General features: G+C 44.8%; 1 protein-coding gene across 1 annotated transcript in view; it reads right to left on the bottom strand.

Moving 5' to 3' along the window:
- Window positions 1-21732, bottom strand: part of LOC147107934 (ubiquitin-associated and SH3 domain-containing protein A-like) — a 310971-nt gene that overhangs the window by 45437 nt on the left and 243802 nt on the right. The window contains exons 11-12 of the mRNA XM_086007359.1: window positions 15005-15149; window positions 13036-13136 (exon numbers count right to left, since the gene is read on the bottom strand). Of these exons, the coding sequence (XP_085863485.1) occupies window positions 13036-13136; window positions 15005-15149 (246 nt within the window). The remainder of the gene's footprint in view (window positions 1-13035; window positions 13137-15004; window positions 15150-21732) is intronic.

The raw sequence follows: 21732 nt of genomic DNA on the forward strand, positions 1-21732 counted from the left end.
ATGAACAAGAGCTGTCTAGGATGCCAGAAGGTCCAAAACGCCCTACCACAAGCCCCTCTACATCCATGGGAGTGGCCCTCATCTCCATGGCAAAGGGTACATATCGACTTTGCTGGTCCATTTATGGACTCAATGTTCTTAATCGCGGTTGATGCACACTCCAAGTGGCCGGAGGTAATAAAGATGTCCTCCACCACCACGGAAAAAACCATCACAGTATTAAGGACCATATTTGCCAGGAATGGGCTGCCTGAACAGATCTGTTCTGATAATGGACCGCAATTTGTGTCCGAAGAATTCAGGAAGTTCTTAAAAAACAATGGGGTTAAGCACTACACGTCCGTCCCATACCATCCCGCCACCAATGGATTAGCTGAAAGGTTTGTCCAGACCTTCAAGAAGGCCATAAAGGCCATGGGTAATGAAGACATAAATCTACAACATAAGGTAGATAACTTCTTGTTTGCGTACAGGAATGCAACACGTGGTTACAAACCAAACTCCCGCCATGATGTTTTTCAATAGAAGACTAAGATGCCGGCTGGATTTGATCAAGCCAAACATCAGAAGGGACGTAGAGAACCGGCAATTTCAAGGCATGAATGAAAGGCCAACTAGAACCTTCCAGATAGGTCAACAAGTTTTGGCCCGGGACTACCGTACCGAGAAATGGCAGCCTGGCACTATTTGCACACGACTAGGACCGCTGATGTATACCGTGGACATTGGTGAAAGCATAATAAGGCGCCATGCTGACCAGATCATAGAGGCATCCGAAAAGGGACAACCTACACCACAACTCTATACGCCTAATGATGAAGCAGAGATACCCATAGTATCTACCTCCGATCCGGTGATACTGGAACCAGATGAACCCGACACTGGCATTCAAGCCGAATCGACCTTGCCAAAAGAACCTACTACACCACCGAAAACTACTACACCACCGAGGCGTTATCCGGACCGAGTCAGGAAGCCTCCAGAGAGACTGACTTATAATTGATTAACTGCAGCAAATGTGTAGATTATTGTTCTTGTAAACATGTTAATTAATGATTACTTAAAATGTTATGTACTAATTATCTAAAAGGGGAGGAATTGTAGTGTATGTGCCTTTAAGAGCCCCTGTGTACTGTAATATCGGTAGTGACCACTCGGGTATATAAGCCTGTATAGCGTCTTGTATCTTTTAGTTCACCTCCAGACTTTGTTCAGTAAACACCTGTTAAACCAACTCCTGCATTCCGTGTCTCCATGAACACACGGATACAACAGTTTATGTTAATGTATTACAAGCCAAATGAATGTTGAATGTTTAAATGTCTTAATCTAAATGTACACTCTCGGGAGCTGCAAGCCTACATTTCGTTGTACTGCACTTGTGCACTAACAATGACAATAAAGTTGATTATGATTATGATTATTATGATTATGATCTAGTCTATCCACATAACTGTAATTCCTCATCCCTGGACCTATTCTAGTAAATCCCTTCTGTACCTGCTCCAAAGCCTTCATGTCCTTCCTAATGTGCGGTGCCCAGAATTGGACACAGTACTCCAGCTGGGGACGAACTAGTGTTTTATAAAGGTTTAGCGTAACTTCCTGACTTTTGTACTCTATGCTTCAATTTATAAAGCCCAGGATCCCATATGCTTTATTAACTGCTTTGTTAACCTGTCCAGCCACCTTCAAAGATTTGTACACAAACACCTCAAGGTCTCTCTGTTCTTGCACCCCCTTTAAAATTGTATCATTTAGCTTGTATTGTCTCTCCTCATTCTTCCTACCATAATATATCGCCTCACACTTTTCTGCGTTGAATTTCATCTGCCATGTGTCCACCCATTCCACCAGTCTGTCTATGCCCTCTTGAAGTCTGTTGCTACCTTCCTCACTGTTTACTGCACTTCCAAGTTTCATATCATCTGCAAATTTTGAAATTGTGTCCTGTACTCCCAAGTCCAAGTCATTAATGTATAACAAAAACAGCAGTGATCCTAGTACTGAACCCTGGGAAACACCACTGTGTGCCTCCCACCAGTCCGAAAAACAGCCATTCACCACAACGCTGTTTTCTATCCCTTAGCCAATTTTGTATCCATGCTGCTACTGCCCCTTTTATCATAATCCGTTCTGATGAAAAGTCATCAACCTGAAACGTTAACTCTGTTTCTCTCTCCACAAATGCTGCCTGACCTGCTGAGTATTTCCAGCATTTTCCGTTTCATTTTAGATTTCCAGTATCGCAGTGTTTTGATTTTTAAACTACTGTAATCCCATTTCCATGCTGTTTTCCTTCACATACTAGGGCTGATTCTCTGGTGTAGAATGGCACTCGTAGAGAGCACTGGCTAAGTCTCTGTGAGCCCACAGTGTCCGAATGATGTGTCCAGTGATGCAGGATCTGGGAACCTGAGCACAAGTTACAGTTGAATGAGGCAATTGTCCTGTAATGTGGCTGTTCAGCTCTCCAGCTGCACCCTTTGCCTCACCTGCATTCCTATCCCCTCCCATGCTCATTGTCCCTCATCTCTCACGCAGGGAAAGGGAGGTGCACACGACACAGCTAGCAGCCCTTCACCAGCTGACATTGCCCCATACAGAGGCCTTGCTGCATTGAGAGACGCAGTGGGAGCATCAGTACTCTGGTACACAGACTGCGCTATCGGCCCCAGGGCTGTACTTTACTAATGACTCGCCTATGGAAGCATCTGGTATCCAGTGGTCATAAGGCTTTACAAAAAGATAGAACACTAGATTTTAAAGCAGATTTAATTTAGGCTTTTTTCCTCTTTAATGGAGAAAAGCAACATCAGAACTCCATAATAATCCTGTGACCTTGTCTGGTTGGATGAATTGAGATGGTCAAATGGCCCTGCTCCATTATAATTATCTCGTGAACTGACTGCTCCAATTTTCTGTGGTCAGCCCACTTGAATAACGATTCAGAACTGCCTGTACAGCCTTGGCCTCGGGCGGAGAGCAGGGTTAATGGGGAAGAAGGGCAACAGATCAAAATTAAAGGGATGTTAGGCACTTACATATATTTATCAGCCTTTGCCAAGGCTGTATAAGTTAGAGGGTAGACATCATAGAATCATAGAATGATACAGCGCAGGAGGCTATTTGGCCCATCGTGCCTGTGCCGGCTCTTTGAAAGAGCTATCCAATTAGTCCCACTCCCCAGCTATACAAAGCCCTGGTTAGACCACACCTGGGGCACTGGGAGCAGTTCTGGGCACCACACCTTAGGAGGATATATTGGCCTTGGAGGGAGTGCAGCGCAGGTTTACCAGAATGATACCCGGACTCCAAGGGTTAAATTACGAGGAGAGATTACACAAACTAGGGTTGTATTCTCTAGAATTTAGAAGGTTAAGGGGTGATCTGATCGAAATTTTCAGGATATTAAGGGGAACAGATAGGGCAGATAGAGATAAACTATTTCCGCTGCTTGGGGAGTCTAGGACTAGGGGGCATAGTCTAAAAATTAGAGCCAGACCTTTCAGGAGTAAAATTAGGAAACACTTCTACACACAGGGTGGTAGAAGTTTGGCACTCTCTTCCGCAAACGGCAATTGATGCAAAATCAATTGTTAATTTTAAATTGGAGATCGATAGATTGTTAACCAAAGGTATTAATGGATATGGGGCAAAGGCAGGTATATGGAGTTAGGTCGCAGATCAGCCATGATCTGATGGAATGGCGGAACAGGCTCGAGGGGCTGAATGGCCTACTCCTGTTCCTATGTTCCCATGCTCTTTCCCCATAGCCCAGCAATTTTTTTCCCATCAAGTATTTATCTAATTCTCTTTTGAAAGTTACCATTGAATCTGCTTCCACCGCCCTTTCCGGCAGTGCATTCCAGATCATAACAACTCGCTGCGTAAAAACATTCTCCTCATCTCCCATCTGGTTCTTTTGCTAATCAGCTTAAGTCTGTGTCCTCTGTTTATCGACCCTCCTGCCACTGGAAACAGTTTCTCCTTATTTACTCTATCAAAACCTCTCAATACCAGTCAGAAATGATGTGACAGGAAACTGAAGCAGGGTAGATAAGGGGGAACCAGTGGATGTAGCATATTTGGATTTCGAAATGGCATTTGATAAGCTGCCACATAAAAGATTGTTACACAAGATAAGGGCTCATGGGGTTGGGAGTAATATATTAGTATGGATAGAGGATTGGTTAACGGACAGAAAACAGTAGGGATAAACGGGTCATTTTCAGGTTGGCAGGCTGTAACTAGTGGGGTGCTGCAAGGATCAGTGCTTGGACCTCAGCTATTCATAATCTATATTAATGACTTAGATGAAGGGACTGAGTGTAATATATCCAAGTTTGCTGATGATACAAAGCTAGGTGGGAAAGTAAGTTGTGAGGAGGACACAAAAGAGTCTGCAAAGGGATATAGACAGGTTAAGTGAGTGGGCAGTAAGGTGGCAGATGGAGTTTAAAAAATTCATTCCTGGGATCTGTGCGTCGCTGGCCAGGCCAGCATTTATTGCCAATTCCAAGTTGCCCTTGAGAAGGTGGTGGTGAGCCGCCTTCTTGAACCACTGCAGTCCATGTGGTAGAGATACTCTCATAGCGATGTTAGGGAGGGAGTTTCAGGATCTTGACCCAGTGACGATGAAGGAACGGTGATATGTTTCCAAGTCAGGATGGTGTGTGACTTGGAGGGGAACTTGGAGGTGGTGGTGTTCCCCTGTGCCTGCTGCCCTTGTCCTTCTGGGTGATAGAGGTCCTGGGTTTGGGAGGTGCTGTTGAAGAAGCCTTGGTGAGTTGCTGCAGTGCATCTTGTAGATGGTACACACTGCAGCCACAGTTCGCCGGTGGTGGAGGGAGTGAATGTTTAAGGTGGTGGATGGGTGCCAATCAAGTGGGCTGCTTTGTCCTGGATGGTGTCGAGCTTCTTGAGTGTTGTTGGAGCTGCACTCATCCAGGCAAGTGGAGAGTATCCATCACACTTCTGACTTGTGCCTTGTAGATGATGGAAAGGCTTTGGGGAGTCAGGAGGTGAGACACTCACCACAGAATACCCAGCCTCTGACCTGCTCTTGTTGTCACAGTATTTATGTGGCTGGTCCAGTTACGTTTCTGGTCAATGGTGACCCCCCAGGATGTTGATGGTGAGGGATTCAGCAATTGTAATGGCGTTGAATGTCAAGGGGCAGTGGTTAGACTCTCTTCTTGGAGATAGTCATTGCCTGGCACTCATGTGGCGTGAATGTTACTTGCCACTTATCAGCCCAAGCCTAAATGTCGTCCAGGTCTTGCTGCATGCGGGCATGGATTGCTTCATTATCTGAAGAGTTGCAAATGGAACTGAACACTGTGCAATCATTAGCAAACATCCCACTTCTGACCTTATGAAGGAGGAAAGGTCATTGATGAAGCAGCTGAAGATGGTTAGGCCTAGGACACTGTCCTGAGGAACTCCTACAGCAATGTCCTGGGGCTGAGATGATTGACCTCCAACAACCACAACCATCTCCCTTTGTGCTAGGTATGACTCCAGCCAGTGGAGAGTTTTCCCCCTGATTCCCAGTGACTTCAGTTTTACTAGGGCTCCTTGATGCCACAGTCCGTCAAATGCTGCCTTGATGTCAAGGGCAGTCACACTCACCTCACCTCACCTCAAAGCTCTGGTTAGGCCACAACTAGAGTATTGCATCCAGTTCTGGTCAGCACACTTTAGGGAGGATGTGAAGGTCCTTGAGAGGGTGCAGAGGAGACTTACCAGAATGGTTCCAGGGATGAGGGATTTTAGCTACAGGGTTAGGTTGGAGAAGCTGGGGTTGTTCTCTTTAGAGCAAAGGAGGTTGAGCGGAGATTTGTTAGAGGTGTACAAGATTATGACGGTTTTGGATAAGGTAGAGAAAGGCTGTTCCCATTAGCTGATATTACAAGAACTAGGGGACACAGATTTAAGGTTTTGGGCAAGAGATACGGGGGATATGAGCAAGAACTTTTTTACGCAACGAGTGGTGGAGGACCTGGAACTCGCTGCCGACATAAGTGGTGGAAGCAGAGACACTCGATGTTTTCAAGGGGAGACTGGATAGGCACTTGAAGGAAATAAACTTGCAGGGCTACGGGGATAGAGCGGGGGAATGGGACTGACTGGATTGCTCTACAGAGAGCCGGCATGGACTCGATGGTCCGAATGGCCTTCTGTGCCGTAATGACTCTATGACCTCTAATTCAGCTCTTTTGTCCATGTTTGGACCAAGGCTGGAGCCGAGTGGTCCTGGCGGAACCCAAACTGGGCATCAGTGAGCAGGTTATTAATGAGTATGTGCCGCTTGATAGCACTGTCGACGACACCTTCCATCACTTTGCTGGTGATTGAGAATAGACTGATGGGGCAGTAATTTGTCCTGCTTTTTGTGGACAGAACATACCTGGGCAATTTTACCATATTGTTGGGTAGATGCCAGTGTTATAGCTGTACTGGAACAGCTTGGTTAAAGGCACAGCTAGTTCTGGAGCACAAGTCTTCAGCACGACAGCCGGGATGTTGTCGGGGCCCATAGCCTTTGCTGTATCCAGTGCGCTCAGCCATTTCTTGATATCATGTGGAGAGAATCGATTTGGTTGAAGACTGGCTTTTGTGATGGTGGAGACCTCAGGAGTAGGCCGATATGGATCATCCACGTGGCACTTCTGGCTGAAGATGGTTGCAAACCCTTCAGCCTTGTCTTTTGCACTTGCATGCTGGGCTCTGCCATCATTGAGGGTGGGGATGTTCATGGAGCCTCCTCCTCCCATTAGTTGTTTAATTGTCCATCACCATTCACTGGATGTGACAGGTCTGCAGAGCTTTGATCTGATCCATTGATTGTGGGATAGCTCAGCCCTGTCTATAGCATGCTGCTTCCGCTTCTTAGCATGCATGTAGTCCTGCGTTGCAGCTTCCCCAGGTTGGCACCTCATTTTTAGGTATGCCTGGTGCTGCTCCTGGCATGCTTTTCTACACTCCTTATTGAACCATGGTTGGTCCCCTGGCTTGATGGTAATGGTAGAGTGAGGGATATGCTGGGCCATGAGGTTACAGATTGTGGTGGAATACAATTCTGCTGCTGCTGATGGCCCACAGCACCTCATGGATGCCCAATTTTGAGCTGCTAGATCTGTACTGATGAGCTGCTAGATCTGTTTTGACTAAATGTATAATGTTGGGAAATGTGATGGTATTCACTTTAGTAGGAAGAATAGAAAAACAGAATATTTTTAAATTGTGAAAAACTGTTAAATGTTGGTGTCCTCGTACAGGAAACAGTTAGCATGCAGGTACAGCAAGCAATTAGGAAGGTAAATGGCATGTTGGCCTTTATTGCAAGAGGGTTGGAGTACAAAAGTAAGGAAGTCTTGCTACAATTGTACAGGGCTTTGGTGAGACCAAATCTGGAGTACTGTGCACAGTTTTGGTCTCCTTATCTGAGGAAGGATATACTTGTCTTGGAGGCGGTGCAATGAAGGTTCACTAGATTGATTCCTGGGATGAGAGGGATGTCCTATGAGGAGAGATTGAGTAGAATGGGCCTATACTCTCTGGAGTTTAGAAGAATGAGAGGTGATCTCATTGAAATGTGCAAGATTCCAAGTGGGCTTGACAGGGTAGATGCTGAGAGGTTGTTTCCCCTGGCTGGAGAGTCTAGAACTTGGGGGCATAGTCTCAGGATAAGGGGTCGGCCATTTAAGACTGAGATGAGGAGGAATTTCTTAACTTAGAAGGTTGTGAATCTTTGGAATTCTCTATCCCAGTGGGTTGTAGATGCGCAGTCGTTGAATATATTCAAGACAGAGACCAAGATGGTCGACAGATGTTTTTGTGACTGGAAGGCTGTTTCCAGTGGGGTTCAGCAGGGCTCAGTACTAGGTCCCTTGCTTTTTGTGGTATACATCAATGATTTAGACTTCAATGTAGGGGGCATGATTAAGAGGTTTGCCGAGGATACAAAAATTGGCCATGTGATTGATAGTGAGAAAGAAAGCTGTAGACTGCAGGAAGATATCAATGGACTGGTCAGGTGGGCAGAAAAGTGGCAAATGGAATTCAATCCGGAGAAGTGTGAAGTATTGCATTTGGGAAGGGCTAACAAGGAAAGCGAAGGCACATTAAATGGTAGGACACTGAGTAGTGTAGAAGAACAAAGGGACCTTGGAGTGCAGATCCACAGATCCCTGAAGGTAGCAGGACAGGTAGATGAGGTGTTTAAGAAGGCATATGGGATACTTGCCTTTATTAGACGTAGAAGATAGGAGCAGTAGGCCATTCGGCCCCTCGAGCCTGTTCCGCCATTTAATGAGATCATTGCTGATCATCCAAATTCAGTACCCTGTCCCTGCTTTCTCCCATGTCCCTTGATCCCTTTAGCCTTAAGAAACATATCTAACTCCTTCTTGAATATATTTAATGAATTGGCCTCAACTGCCTTCTGTGGTAGAGAATTCCACAGGTTCACCACTCTCTGGGTGAAGAAATTCCTCCTCCTCTCAGTCCTAAATGGCTTAGACTGTGACCCCTGGTTCTGGACTCCCCCTCCATTGGGAACATCCTTCCTGCATCTAGTCTGTCTAGTCTAGTTTCAATGAGATCCGCTCTCATTCTTCTAAACTCCAGCGAATACAAGCCTAATCGACCCAATCTCTCCTTATACGTCATTCCTGCCATACCAGGTATCAGTCTGGTGAATCTTTGCTGCACTCCCTCCATGGCAAGAACATTCTTCCTCAGATAAGGCGACCAAAACTGCACACAATACTCAAGCTTTGGCCTCACCAAGGCCCTGTACAACTGCAGCAAGACATCCTTGCTCCTGTACTCAAATCCTCTCGCTATGAAGGCCAACATATCATTTGCCTTCTTAACCGCCTGCTGCACCTGCATGCTCACCTTCAGCGACTGGTTCACAAGGACACCCAGGTCTCGTTGCATTTCCCCTTTTCCCAATCTATTGCCGTTCAGATAATAACCTGTCTTCCTGTTTTTGCCACTGAAGTGGATAACCTCGCATTTATCCACATTGGGCAGATGCATGGCAAATGCAGTGTAATCACCCAACCTGTCCAAATCATACTGGAGTTTCTCTGCATCCTCCTCACAGCACACACGCCCGCCCAGCTTTGTGTCGTCTGCAAACTTGGAGATATTATATCTAGTTCCCTCGTCTAGACATTTATATATATATATATATATTGTGAATAGCTGGGGTCCTAGCACCGATCCCTGCGGTACCCCACTAGTCAGTGCCTGCCACTCGGAAAAAGACTCGTTTATTCCAACTCTTTGCTTCCTGTCTGCCAACCAGTTCTCTATCCAAGGCAGTACCTTACCCCCAATCTCATGTGCTTTAACTTTGCACGCTAATCTCTTATGCGGGACCTTATCAAAAGCCTTCTGAAAGTCCAAATACACCACATCCACTGGTTCTCCCTTATCTATTCTACCAGTTACATCCTCAAAAAATTCCAGTAGCTTAATCAAGCATGACTTACCTTTTGTAAATCCATGTTGACTTTGTCCGATCCTGTCACTGTTTTCCAAGTGATCTGCTATTACATCTTTTATAATGGACTCTAGCATTTTCCCCACTACCAATGTCAGGCTTACCGGTCTATAATTCCCCGTTTTCTCTCTACCACTTTTTTTAAACAGTGAGGTTACATTAGCTATCCACCAATCCATGGGAACTGTTCCAGAGTCTATAGAACTTTGGAAGATGACCAGCAATGCATCTACTATTTCTAGGGCCACTTCCTTAAGTACCCTAGGATGTAGATTATCAGGCCCTGGGGATCTATCGGCCTTCAATCCCGTCAATTTCTCTAACGTAATTTCCCTACAAATACTGATTTCATTCAACTCCTCCCTCTCATTAGACCCTATGTTCCCCGACATCTCTGGGAGGTTATTTGTGTCCTCCTTTGTGAAGACAGAACCAAAGTATGTATTTAATTGATCTGCCATTTCTTTGTTCCCCATTATAAATTCCCCAGATTCTGACTGCAAGGGACCTATGCTTGACTTCACCAATCTTTTTCTCTTCACATATCTATAGAAGCTTTTACAGTCAGTTTTTATGTTCCCTGCAAGCTTACTCTCATAATCTATTTTCCCCCTCTTAATTAATCCCTCTGTCCTCCTTTGCTGAATCCTAAACTGCTCCCAATCCTCAGGTTTGCTGCTTTTTCTGGCCAAATTATATGTGCTCTCCCTGGATCTTATGCTATCCCTAATTTCCCTTGTTAGCCACAGTTGAGTCACCTTTTTTGTTTTATTTTTATGCCAAACAGGGATGAACAAATTCTGTAGTTCATCCATGCGATCTTTAAATGTTTGCCATTGCCTATCCACCGTCAACCCTTTAACTAACATTCCCCAATCCATCCTAGCTAACTCGTGCCTCATACCATCGTAGTTTCCTTTATTTAAATTCAGGACCCTAGTCTCTGAGTCAACTACTTCACTCTCCATCTTAATGAAGAATTCTATCGTATTACGATCGCTCCTCCCAAGGGGCCTCGCACAACAGGATTGCTAATCAATTCTTTGTCATTACATAATACCCAGTCTAAGATGGCCTGATCTCTAGTTGGTTCCTCGACATATTGGTCCAGGAAACCATCCCGTATACACTCTAGGAATTCCTCCTCCACAGTATTGTCACTAATTTGGTTAGCCCAATCTATATGTAGATTAAAGTCACCCATGATAACTGCTGTGCCCTTATTGCACGCGTCTCTGATTTCCCATTTAATGCCACCCCCAACCTCAGCATTACTGTTTGGGGGTCTGTATACAACTCCCACTAACGTTTTCTGCCCCATGGTATTTCTCAGCTCTGCCCATACAGATTCCACATCATCAGAGCTAATATCCTTCCTTACTATTGTGTTAATCTCTTTAACCAGCAATGCTACCCCACCTCATTTTCCTTTTTTCCTGTCCTTCCTGAATATTGAATACCCTGGATGTTGAATTCCCAGTCTTGGTCACCCTGGAGCCATTTCTCTGTAATCCCAATTATATCATATCTGTTTACATTTATTTGCGCAGCTAATTCATCCACCTTGTTACGAATGCTCCTCGCATTAAGACACAAAGCTTTCAGACTTGATTTTTTAACACTCTTAGTCCTTTTAGAATTCTTATTTACTATAGCCCTGTTTGATTTACACCCTTGATTTCTCTGCCTTCCACTTTTGCTTTTCTCTTTCCTGTCTTTTGTTTCTATCCTTGCTTCCCTTTCCTCTGTCTTCCTGCACAGATTCCCAACCCCCTGCCATTTTAGTTTAAACCCTCCCCAACAGCACTAGCAAACACTCCCTCTAGGACATCAGTTCCAGTCCCACCCAGGTGCAAACCGTCCCGTTTGTACTGGTCCCACCTCCCCCAGAACCGGTTCCAATGTCCCAGGAATTTGAATCTCTCCCCCTTGCACCATTCCTCTAGCCACGTATTCATCTGAAATATCCTATTTCTACTCTGACTCGCATATGGCACTGGTAGCAATCCTGAGATTACTACCTTTGAGGTCCTATTTTTTAATTTACCTCCTAACTCCCTATATTCAGCTTTTAGGACCTCATACCGTTTTTTACGTATATTGTTGGTACCTATATGCACCACGACAACTGGCTGTTCACCCTCCCTCTCCAAAATGCCCTGCAGCCGCCCCGAGACATCCTTGACCCTTGCACCAGGGAGGCAACATACCATCCTGGAGTCTCATTTGCGGCCGCAGAAACACCTATCTATTTCCCTTACAATAGAATCCCCTATCACTATAGCTCTCCTGCTCTTTTTCCTCCCGTCCTGTGCAGCAGGATCACCCATGGTGCCAGGAAGTTGGCTGCTGCTGCCTTCCCCCAATAAGCCATTTCCCTCAACAATATCCAAAGTGGTATATCTGTTTGAAAAGGGGATGGCCACAGGGGACCCCTGCACTACCTGCCTGTGCCTACTAGTCTGCCTGGTGGTCACACATTCCCTTCCTGCCTGTGCAGCCTTAACCTGCAGTGTGGCCAACTCCCTAAACGTGCTATCCACGATGTCCTCAGCATCGCGAATGCTCCAGTATGTATCCATTCGCAGTTCCAGCGCCGCAATGCGGTCTGTCAGTAACTGCAGCTGGATACAAGATACAGTATAAGAACAGGGAGGTTATGCTTGAACTGTATAAAACACTAGTTAGGCTGCAGCTAGAGTACTGCATGCAGTTCTGGTCACCACATTACAGGAAGGATGTGATTGCACTAGAGAGGGTGCAGAGGAGATTTACGAGGATGTTGCCAGGATTGGAGAATTTTAGCAATGAGGAAAGATTGGATAGGCTGGGGTTGTTTTCTTTGGAACAGAGGAGGCTGAGGGGAGACTTGATTGAGGAGTATAAAATTATGAGGGGCCTAGATAGAGTGGATAGGAAGGACCTATTTCCCCTAGCAGAGGGGTCAATAACCAGGGGGCATAGATTTAAAGTAATTGGTAGGATTAGAGGGGATTTGAGGAGAACTTTTTTCACTCAGAGGGTGGTGGGGGTCTGGAACTCACTGCCTGAAAGGGTGGTAGAGGCAGAGAACCTCATCACATTTAAAATGTACTTGGATATACACTTGAAGTGCCGTAACCTGCAGGGCTACGGACCAAGAGCTGGAAAGTGGGATTAGGCTGGAGAGCTCTTTTTCGGCCAGCACAGACACGATGGGCCAAATGGCCTCCTTCTGTGCTGTAAATTTCTATGATTCTACGATTTATGGATACTAAGGGAACCAAGGGATATGGGATTAGTGCAGGAAGGTGATTTGAGGTAGAAGATCAGCCATGATCTTATTGAATGGCAGAGCAGGCTCGCAGGGCTGAATGGCCGACTCCTGCTCCTATTTCTTATGTTCTAATGTTCTTAAATTTAGATGTGCCTTGCTATCCATTGGTCTGAGGAACAATGTGCAATGTCCTATAAATAATTCAATATGTTTTAGATCAGTTGTGAATTTGTTTGCTCATCGCTGCTGTCGCTGTTACCTTCATTTTTGTCCACAATTGCTTTCATCACTGAAGAACACCTACTAATGTAGTCTTCATATGTTTCTGATGGAATCAGGCTGGAGACAGGAACATGGATACTATGGACAAGAAGCAGAAATGTTTACATATTTACAAATGTATTGTGAACAATTCTACTAAAAGACAGTCCTTGGTATGGGTTGTCGTGGCATGCTGTACCATGGATGGTAGGGCGGCTTGATGATTTCATCACCGAATGAGTTCCTGATCTTGGCCAGAGCAGAGGTGGACTGGGTATGTCACCGAGTGCCTCTATCACACAGCATCGTAGCAGAGGCCAAGAGACAGGTGGAGAACCTAAATGGGCCCCATCTTCAAGAAAGTGTTTAATAAAGCTTTTTGTGTTATTTCCAAGCATTCAGAATGGTGGTAATTACCAGACTGAAACCATCATATGTCATTCTCTCACTGTAAACAAAATGGAAATGGCTTGCTGACGCTTCCCATTTCCCGAGAAATAAAAAGTTTGGCAGACATTTAAGACAGTGCCCTTTAAATTGTGTAAGCAGCTTACAGGCAGTTATCTTTGTGAAAATGCACTTGGTTTTATCATTGTGCTTTCCAGTGAGCCTGTACCTTTGGAAGGGCCGTGTACAATTTAATGAGCCACATTTGAAGGGAGTATGGTTGGAGATAGGTCTACAACACTTGCCCGGTGTGCATTCCTGCTGGGCATGTGAGTTTGGTAAATTTCCCTCAACATTCCTTATCTTTATATGAAAGGCTCATAACACTTTTGGCATCATAGAATGATACAGCACACAAAGAGGCTATTCGGCCCATCATGCATGTGCTGGATATCTCACTCTTGGTGGTTGCAAAGGTATCCCCAGAATCCTTGAAAATCCCATTCAGCTAATTCTGTAATATTGAAGGCACAGTCCCACCGTATCAATTCAAACTGCAACAAAGAAAGTATTCAATAAATGCAATTAAATAACATACAACACTGATACATTGGTGATTCGAAGAATACAGTTTCACAGTGAGCATTATTTCTCCCAAAATTGATTTTATGGGGTCAGACCTAATAACTTATTCATGGCCAGCTCCCAGTCAGATTGAGCCTGTTGGTGAGAGGTTGCTAAAGCAGGGGAGGCTGGATGGCTGGCTACAGACCATAATTAATGGGTTGCAGCCACTTGCCGATGGGGCCAAACATACTTTTAGCCATTCTAAAGGCTGTATGGAGGAAAATACATGGCAAAGTAAAACTAATGTGGTGACAGGAAATGGATTCTGTAGGAAATTATGAAGAAGTCCAGCACTCAAATTCCCAGTAGGAGATGAGTGCAAGAAGCATTTGCCATCTTGCCAAAGGACAGCAAGGCTTGGCAGTAGGCGGCAGTTTGAGTTTATGTATATGTCACAAAACAACCTTGAAACAGATGTTATAGTTTGGCACTCCCTTATTAGTAGAAGATATTGAAAGTGACCACCCAAGTATGGGTGGATGTATTCTAATAATACAGTAATGACAGACTGGTGTCCAAGGTTTCATTTTCCAACATTACGCCTGTCCCAGAACATGGTTCAACAGCGATCAGCACCTGGATGCAGAGAACCAAAGTCCTCTTGATTCCCGCAGCATCAGCCAATTCCCACCCTTCCCCACTCCCTTCCCTCTCCCTCCACACCCCCTAACCTTCCCTCCCCCTACCCTTCCCCACCCTTTCCTCACCCTTCCCCATCTCCTCCCCCTCACCACCCTTCCCCACCCCCTTCCCCAGCCTCTCCCCCTTCCCCAGCCTTTCCCCCGTCCCATCCGCCCCCACCCCCTCTCCCTTCCTCCCCTCCCCCTCCACCCCCTCTCCCTTCCTCCCCTCCCCCTCCACACCCTATTTCTCATTAGGCAATTGTCCAAAATAAAATTAATCAGACATGAAAAGATATAGAACGTCATAAAAAAGACCAATATGGGAAATACCTGTAGTTAATATCCACAGAGTACTTTGCTGCTTTGAGTTCAGTCACAGACATGAAGTTTGGGATTGCCCGCTCACCTTCCCATTTGGTCCATTCAAAAAGCCCTGGTTCCACTTGGATATTTACTTTCTGATGAAGCTGGAGTGCTGGATCAGGAGAAAGCGACACCATTAAATGGTCCTGTTATTTTTCAATGTAACCTTTTCATGGAAGGACGGGGTTAGTGAATTAGAAATGGCTTTTCATCTCTGGGATCTGGGTTCACATTCTACTCAAATTAATGAGCTGAAAGTATTGACTGTAAGATTCATGCATGAGATGGATTCGCACATTCTCAATCCATGACTGAGGGGTTTGAACCAATAGCACAGAACTTGGACTGTTTGAAACTGTCATTGGGTATATGTAATTTATTAACTCTGGGGAGGGTTTAAACTAATTTGGCTGGGGGATGGGCGCCAGCATTAGAAAGGAGAAACAAAGGATTGGAAGAGACAGATAGCACTAGAATAAGAAATAGTATGGTATTAGGTGGGGTCTGACTAAAAAAATACAAGAAGGTCTAAAATAGGTTTACAGTGCATGTGTGTGAACGTACGAAGTGTAGCAAATAAGGTTGGTGAGCTGCAGACGCAAATAGCCACATGGGAATATAATGCCATGGCGATAACTGAGACCTGGCTCAAAAAAGGGAAGGATTGGGTACTAAATATTCCTGGATATAAGGTGTTCAGGAAAGACAGGGAAGGAAAGAAAGGAAGGAGGTGGAGTGGCAGTATTGATTAAGGAAAATATTACAGTGCTGGAGAGAGAGGATGTCCTGAAGGGGGTCAAGGACATCTGGTTAGAGTTAAGAAACAATAGAGGTACTATTACACTACTAGGTGTATTCTATAGACCACCAACTAGTGGGAAGGATAGAGGAGCAAATTTGCAGAGAAATTACAGAGAGGTGCAAGAACTATAGAGTAGTGATAATGGAGGGCTTCAACTATCCTAATATAGACTGGGATAGTGTAAAGGGCAGAGAGGGGGAAGAATTTCTGAAGAGGGTTCAGGAGAACTTTCTTGATCAGTACGTTTCCGGCCCAATGAGGAAGGAGGCATTGCTGGATCTGGTTCTGGGGAATGAGGTGGAGCAAGTGTCAGTAGGGGAACATTTATGGAACAGTGATCATAGTATTATAAGGTTTAGATTAGCTATGGAAAAGGACAACGAGCAATCTAGAGTAAAAATACTTAATTGGAGGAGGGCCAATTTCAGTGAGTTGGGAATGGATCTGGCCCGGGTAAATTGGAATCAAAGATTGGCAGACAAAACTGTAATCAAACAATGGGCTGCCTTTAAAGAGGAGATTGTTCAGGTACAGTCGAGGTACATTCCCATGAGCAGGAATGGTAGGGCAACCAAAGCCAGAGCTCCCTGGATGATGAAAGAGATAGAGAGTAAGATGAAGCAGAAAAAGGGGGTGTAAGACAGATGTCAGGTTGAGTATACAAGTAAGAACCAGGCTGAATATAGAAAGTTCAGAGGGGAAGTGGAAAAGGAAATAAGAGGGCCAAAGAGAGAGTATGAGAATAGACTGGCAGCTAACATAAAATAGAAACCCTAAGCCTTATATAGGCATATAAATAGTAAATGGGTAGTAAGAGGAGGGGGGGAGCCGATTAGGGACCAAAAAAGAGACCTGCATGAAGACAGAGGGCATGGCTGAGGTACTAAATGAATACTTTGCATCTGTCTTTACCAAGGAAGAAGATGTTGCCAAAGTCATAGCGAAAGAGGAGGCAGTTGAGATACTGGATGGGCTAAAAATTGATAAATTGGAGGTACTAGAAATGCTGGCTGTACTTATAAGTCACCATGATCGGATGGGATGCATCCTAGGATGCTGAGGGAAGTTAAGTTGGAAATTACGGAGGTACTGGCCATAATCTTCCAATCCTCCTTAGATACGAGGGTGGTGCCAGAGGACTGGAGAATTGCAAATGTTACACCCTTGATCAAAAAAGTGTGTGAGGATAAACCCAGTAACTACAGGCCAGTCAGTTTAACCTTGGTGGTGAGGAAGCTTTTAGAAAAGATAATCTGGGACAAAATTAACAGTCACTTGGACAAATGTAGATTAATTAAGGAAAGCCAGCACAGTTTTGTGAAAGGCAAATCGTGTTTAACTAACTTGATCCGAGTTTTTTGATGAGGTAACAGGGAGGGTTGATGAGGGCAATGCAGTTGACGTAGTGTACATGGACTTTCAAAAGGTGTTTGGTAAAGTGCCACATAATAGGCTTGCCAGCAAAGTTGAAGCCCATGGAATAAAAGGGACAGTGGCCGCATGGATACGAAATTGGCTAAGTGACAGGATACAGAGAGTAGTGGTGAACGGTTAATAAAAACGCCGATGAAGATGGCTGCCGTCCTTGCAGGCTCCATGCGTACCAGGCAGCTAAGTGTCCTTTGCTGCTTGGTGCGCTCGGCTCGTTAAGAAAAAAACATTTCACTGACTGGATTTCACTTGCTGTATTTGGTTATGTGACAAATAAAATTGAAATTGAAATGCTGGAAATACTCAGCAGGTCAGGCAGCATCTGTAGAAAGAGAAACAGAGTTAATGTTTCAGGTCAATGACCCTTTGTCAGAACTGGAAAAAGTTGGAGATGTAACAGGTTTTTAAGCAAGCGTAGGGGCAGGGAGAGGGGGAAGGGGAGGAAAGAACAAAAGGGAAGGTCTGTGATAGGGTGGAAGGCAGGAGAGATTGAGAGACAAAAGGGATGACTCTAGATGAAGTGTAACAATTTCAGATCATAACCTCTGCCCCTATCATGTTTTTCTCTCTCTCACGTGGCAGCTGTTGATTATCCTGCCATTACCATTTACACCTCTAGAGTCATCTTTTGTTTCTTAACTTGTCCCATTACCATCTCCTTTTGCCTCGCACCATCATCCTTTTTGTCTCTTAATCTCTCCTGCCTTCCACCCTATCACAGTCTTTCCCTTTCGTTCTTTCCTCCCCGCCCCCCTCTCCCTGCTCTTACACTTGCTTAAAAACCTGTTACATCTCCAACTTTTTCCAGTTAACTCTGTTTCTCTCTCTACAGATGCTGCCTGACCTGCTGAGTATTTCCAGCATTTCCTGTTTTTATTTCAGATTTCCAGCATCCGCAGTATTTTGCTTTTGTAGTGGTGAACGGTTCTTTTTCGGACTGAATGAAGGTATACAGCGGTGTACTAGGACCACTGCTTTTCTTGATATCTATTAATGACTGGGACTTGGGTATACAGGGCACAATTTCAAAATTTGCAGATGACACAAAACTTAGAAGTATAGTGAACAGTCAGGAGGATAGTGCTGGGCTTCAAGAGGACATAGACAGGCTGGTGGAATGGGCAGACACTGGGCAGATGAAATTTAACAGCGGTCTGCACAGAGCGGGATTAAAATGGAGTGTACTTAAGCAGAGTGTTTTATTTGGGAATTTGGAAAGAGTGGGAATTTATGGTAAGTATTGGGTAAGTAGTAGATGTGAAAAGTGAAATTTACTTTATAACATTTTGATTTTAACCTAGAACTTTAAAAACTGTAGTTAACAGAAGCTGCCTGCCAGTGGCAGTTAACTGTCAGTTAGCTGCAAGTGTTTGTCTGGAATAGACGCCAATCACCAGGAGCAGGAGAGCTGAGTCATCACTTGTAAATTGGGTGAGGCTCCTAGAGTATAAGAGTATACAGGTCCGCAAAGCACAGCGCGGTCTGCACAGAGCGGGATTAAAATGGAGTGCACTTAAACAGTGTGTTTTATTTGGGAGTTTGGAAAGAGTGGGAATTTGGAGAAGAGGGGGAAAGAGTTGTTGCTTTTTGCCTACACTACTTGCAGATCTTTGTGTTACAGGTAGATATTTAATTTCAATACCCATAATTTAATCTAGATCAAGTAAGTAGTCAAGAAACTACACTGTAAACTAGTTATCTATTTACAAATTTAATTAAATAGAACAAGATCATATAGGGATGGCAGTGCAGGTGGTGTGCCACAACTGCAGCACGTGGGAGTTTGTGGAGAGCATTGTGATCCCTGATGACCGTGTCTGCAGTAAGTGCCTGTACCTTGAGGAACTTCAGCTCAGAGTTTTTCAGCTGGAGTCTGAGGTACAGACATTACAGGGCATCAGGGATGGGGAGAGTTACCTGGACATTTTGATCCAGGAGGCAGTCAAACCCCTTGGTTACGTAGTGGTACTGGTCTAGTTAGTGGTCAGGAACAGGAGAACATAAGAACATATGAAATAGGAGCAGGAGTAGGCTATTTGGCCCTTCGAGCCTCCTCCGCCATTAAATAAGATCATGTTTGATCTTCTACCTCACCTATACTTTCCTGAACTATGCCCATATCCCTTGATTCCCTTAATATTAAAAAATCTATCGATCTCTGTCTTGAATATACTCAACGACTGAGCCTCCACAGCCCTCTGGGGTAGAGAATTCCAAAGATTCACCACCCTCTGAGTGAAGAAATTTCTCCTCATCTCAGTCCTAAATGGCCGACCCCTTATTCTGAGACTGTGACCCCTGGTTCTAGACTCCCCAGCCAGGGGAAACACCCTCCCTGCATCTAACCTTTCAAGCCCTCTAAGAACTTTGTATGTTTCAATGAGATCACACCTCATTTTTCTAAACTCTAGAGCATATAGGCCTAGTCTACTCAATCTGTCCCCATAGGACAATCCCCCCATCCCAGGAATCATAGAAACATAGAAGATAGGAGCAGGAGTAGGCCATTGGGCCCCTCGAACCTGTGCCGTCATTCAATGAGATCATGGCTGATCATCCAAACTCAGTACCCTGTCCCTGCTTTCTCCCCATATCCCTTGATCCCTTTAGCCTTAAGAAATATATCTAACTCCTTCTTGAATATATTTAATGAATTGGCCTCAACTGCCTTCTGTGGTAGAGAATTCCACAGGTTCACCACTCTCTGGGTGAAGAAATTCCTCCTCATCTCTGACCTAAATGGCTTACCCCTTATCTTTAGACTGTGACCCCTGGTTCTGGACTCCCCCGCCATCGGGAATATCCTTCCTGCATCTAGTCTGTCTAGTCCTGTTAGAATTTTATAAGTTTCAATGAGATCCCCTCTCATTCTTCTAAACTCCAGCAAGTATAAGCCCAATCGACCCATGGCCTCCTACTGTGCGGTAACCATTCTATGATTCTATTTTGACTCTATGATCTTTCACACACATGGAAACTAATAGCAAGTTTTCTTTCTTTCTAAATAATACCTCATGTTTGGTAAATGCTAATCCTATAGGGCTTTAAACTAAATAGTGGGGGGCAGGGATCTGCTGAGCGGAAATTTAAAAAGTCAAAGAAAAATGAGAAGGCAAAAGTGCAGGGTAGCGATAGGGGTAATGATAACCAGAGTGTGACAGGAAGGGACAGAGCGTAGACACATAAGAGTGCATCAGAAAGAGGGGTCAGAGTAGGGAAAAATGGTTAAAAGATAAAATTAAAAGCTCTATATCTGAACTCACGCAGCATTCGTAACAAGATAGATGAGTTGACAGCACAAATAGAAATAAATGAATATGATCTGATAGCCATTACAGAGACCTGGTTGCAAGGTGACCAAGGCTGAGAATTGAATATTCAGGGGTATTTGCCATTTCGTAAGGATAGGCAGAAAGGAAAATGAGGTGGTGTAGCTCTGTTAATAAGGGATGGTGTGGAGATGCCGGAGTTGGACTGGGGTGGACAAATGTAAGAAGTCACACGACACCAGGTTATAGTCCAACAGCTTTATTTGAAATCACAAGCTTTCGGAGCGCTGCTCCTTCTTCAGGTGAAGTGGAGAAATGCATAAAGACACAGCTTATATAGTCAGAGAATCATGTCAGATGTTTACAGGTAACCTTTCCAACTGCCATTTATCACACCTCGGCAGAGAGATAATCAGCAGTCAAAGGTGTGAATGGTGTCCAAACAGGTCAGTCAGGGAAACATTACATCAAAGAACAATGAGGTGGGGTCACAAGGGGTCAAATATTGCAGATGCTGGGGTCTGTATGAAAAACAAAAAAACAGACAAAAAACATTTTTTTTGGCTGGAAATCACAGCAGGTCCGGCCGCATCTGTGTAGAGAGAACAAGCCAATGTCGACTCGAGTCTGGATGACCCTGCATCAGGTGGGGTTACATGTAGCGTGACATGAACCCAAGATCTCGGTTAAGGCCGTCCTCATGGGTGCGGAACTTGGCTATCAGTTTCTGCTCGACGATTTTGCGTTGTCGTGTGTCTCGAAGGCTACCTTGGAGAATGGCCACATTCTCCAAGGTGGCCTTCGAGACACACGACAACGCAAAATCATCGAGCAGAAACTGATAGCCAAGTTCCGCACCCATGAGGACGGCCTTAACCGAGATCTTGGGTTCATGTCACGCTACATGTAACCCCACCTGATGCAGGGTCATCCAGACTCGAGTCGACATTGGCTTGTTCTCTCTACACAGATGCGGCCGGACCTGCTGTGATTTCCAGCCAAAAAAAAATGTTTTTTGTCTATTTTTTTGTTTTTCATACAGACCCCAGCATCTGCAATATTTGACCCCTTGTGACCCCACCTCATTGTTCTTTGATGTAATGTTTCCCTGACTGACCTGTTTGGACACCATTCACACCTTTGACTGCTGTGATTATCTCTCTGCCGAGGTGTGATAAATGGCAGTTGGAAAG

This window comes from Somniosus microcephalus, chromosome 14 (genome assembly GCF_052327205.1).
Source record: "Somniosus microcephalus isolate GS21.2 chromosome 14, FLI_Smic_1.0, whole genome shotgun sequence".
Classification (NCBI taxonomy): domain Eukaryota; kingdom Metazoa; phylum Chordata; class Chondrichthyes; order Squaliformes; family Somniosidae; genus Somniosus; species Somniosus microcephalus.